Source organism: Palaemon carinicauda, chromosome 1 (assembly GCF_036898095.1).
Source record: "Palaemon carinicauda isolate YSFRI2023 chromosome 1, ASM3689809v2, whole genome shotgun sequence".
Taxonomy (NCBI): Eukaryota; Metazoa; Arthropoda; class Malacostraca; order Decapoda; family Palaemonidae; genus Palaemon; species Palaemon carinicauda.
The window spans coordinates 174747149-174749648 of record NC_090725.1 but is presented as its reverse complement, the minus strand read 5'-3'; the positions used below and the strand labels follow the sequence as shown (position 1 = coordinate 174749648).

The following is a 2500-nucleotide window of genomic DNA, read 5'->3' as shown; positions in this document are numbered from 1 at the left end:
CATTTTGGGAAATGATGTGGGAACAGACACTCAAGGACATGAGGTGTTTCCCATTGTATCTATCACTGCTTGGCCAGTGACAGTAACTACTCGTGCTGCGGCTAAAAAAGCCACTGAAGTTGATCTAGACTCGGATATTAATTGTAGTAGCTTAGTAGTAGACATAGACGGGCCCGGGTCAGTAGCATGTAGAAATAGTTTAGAGTTTTTTAAGATGTTGAACCGAAAATCCTATATTCAAACTCAGAAGGATGAATTTGATTTTGAGCTTGGAGGAACGGAGGACTTATCCAAGCCTAGGTTCGTGGTGTACGAGGGGCTGTTGTATCGTCTGGGCCATCCGTTGGCTAGGCCAGCGCTCTCAGCCTCTGGTAACGAACAGATGGTTGTTCCCACCAAGTATCGGGAGACGGTTTTGAGTTTGGCTCACGAAGAGCCTTTTGCTGGCCACATTGGCATAGGTAAAACTTTTCAGAAGGTGGCCAAGAGATTTTGGTGGGCAGGGATGAAGTCTTCGGTAAAGAAATATATTGCCATTTGTGAAACCTGTCAGGTGATGGGGAAACCTAATCAAGGGGTTCCTAGGGCTCCCTTACATCCAATTCCTTCGTTAGGTGAACCATTTTCTGAATTAGTAGTTGATGTAGTTGGTCCATTGCCCCGTACTAAAACAGGTTTTGTGTATGTTTTGACAATTATGGATAGGGCTTCCAGATACCCGGAAGCAATCCCTATGAGGAAGATAACATCTATGGAAATATTTGACAAGTTAATAGATTTTTTCCAGGTTTGGTCTTCTCGTAAATATTTGACAAGTTAATAGATTTTTTCCAGGTTTGGTCTTCCTTGTAAGATTCAGTCTGACTGTGGCTCGAATTTTACAAGTAAGATCTTTAGGAGTAAGTGTACTGAATTGGCCATTGAGCACCTTACCAGTGTACCGTATCACCCGGAAAGTCAGGGGGTGGTGGAAAGATTTCACCAGACCCTTAAGTCAATGTTAAAAAAATATTGTTTTGAGCAAGGAGAGGAGTTGGATAAGGGTCTTCCCTATGCTCTCTTTGCTATCTGTAATCTTCCCAATTCCTCCACAGGTGTCGCTCCGTTTGATTTGGTCTTTGGACACAAGATTCGTGGTCCATTAGAGATTTTTCATGAGTTCTTGGAGTCCAGGGAAGTGATTGATCAGAGCGTAAATGAAGTATTAGATAGCCTAAGAAGTAAGTTATCTGTGGCAATTTGCTAAGGAGAATTTAGCCTCTGCCCAGGGTAAAATGAAGGCTAAGTATGATAAGAAAAGTAAGGTACGTTCTTTCGAACCAGGTGATTTAGTCTTGGTTTTAGGTACAGGTCTCGGTGAATTTCTCGAGCCAGAATTGAGGGGCCTTGGAGGGTATTGAGGAAATCATCCGAGGTCAACTATGAAATTGAAACACCTGGTACTCGGAGGAAATGCCGTGTATTTCATATTAACCGTTTAAAATCTTATTCCTGTGGTAGTGTAGAACCCAAGAGGGTACCTTTGGAGTCAGTAGCTACTATTTTGGATCCTGTTAATTATTTTGAAGAGGATGAAATATGTCAGGTGTCTGCAGATGCTCTTAATACTATTTTTCAAAGTTTAGAGTTATTAGAATCAGGGTTGAAGCATCTGGAGGCACCTCAAAGAGAAAATATATTAAATTTGATAATGTCTTTCCCTAATTTATGGCAGGATTCTCCGGGGCTGACTGGTCTTCTCCAACATGATGTAGATATTGGCGATGCTTTGCCAGTAAAGCAGAGTCCGTATCGACTGAACCCAGAGAAACGACCCTTCGCCGAGAATGAAATAAAATACATGTTGGAGCATGACCTCATCCAGCCCTCCATTAGTCCTTGGAGTTCTCCTGTGGTGTTAGTAAAGAAACCCGATGGTGAGTTTAGAATGTGCATCGACTATAGAAAGGTCAACGTACATACTAAAAGTGATTCTTTTCCTCTTCCCAGAATTGACGACTGTCTCGATCAGATAGGACCCTCCAAGTTCATTACTAAATTAGATTTGTTGAAAGGGTACTGGCAGGTTCCTTTATCTGATCGAGCCAGAGAAATTTCAGCTTTTGCCACTCCATTTGGGTTGTATGAGTGTAAAGTCTCGCCTTTTGGATTGAAGAATGCCGCTTGTACCTTCCAAAGGCTGATGAATAGGATTATTTGTGGTTTAGATGGTGTTGAAATTTATATTGATGACTTGGTGGTCCACAGCAATGATTGGGAGACCCATGTGCGTCGTTTGAAGTGGGTATTTGAGGTCTTACTCGAGGCTGGTTTAGTAGTAAATTTGAAGAAATGTGAGTTTGGGAAGGCCAAGGTTAGCTATTTAGGACATGAGGTAGGTCTTGGGAGGTCACTCCTAAACAAGCTAACCTGGATGCCATAGTAGGATTAAAGAGACCGTGTAACGTCAGAGAAGTGTGTCGGGTTTTAGGAATGCTGGGGTATTATAGGCGGTTTGTGT

General features: G+C 42.3%; 1 protein-coding gene across 1 annotated transcript in view; it reads left to right on the top strand.

Moving 5' to 3' along the window:
- The window catches only part of LOC137627906 (uncharacterized), a 4128-nt gene that overhangs the window by 898 nt on the left and 730 nt on the right, over positions 1–2500 (top strand). Inside the window, exons 2-5 of the mRNA XM_068359385.1 lie at positions 1–800; positions 1095–1220; positions 1324–1393; positions 1501–2374. The exon at positions 1–800 is cut by the window's left edge and continues 139 nt beyond it. Coding sequence (XP_068215486.1) covers positions 1–800; positions 1095–1220; positions 1324–1393; positions 1501–2374 — 1870 coding nt within the window. The remainder of the gene's footprint in view (positions 801–1094; positions 1221–1323; positions 1394–1500; positions 2375–2500) is intronic.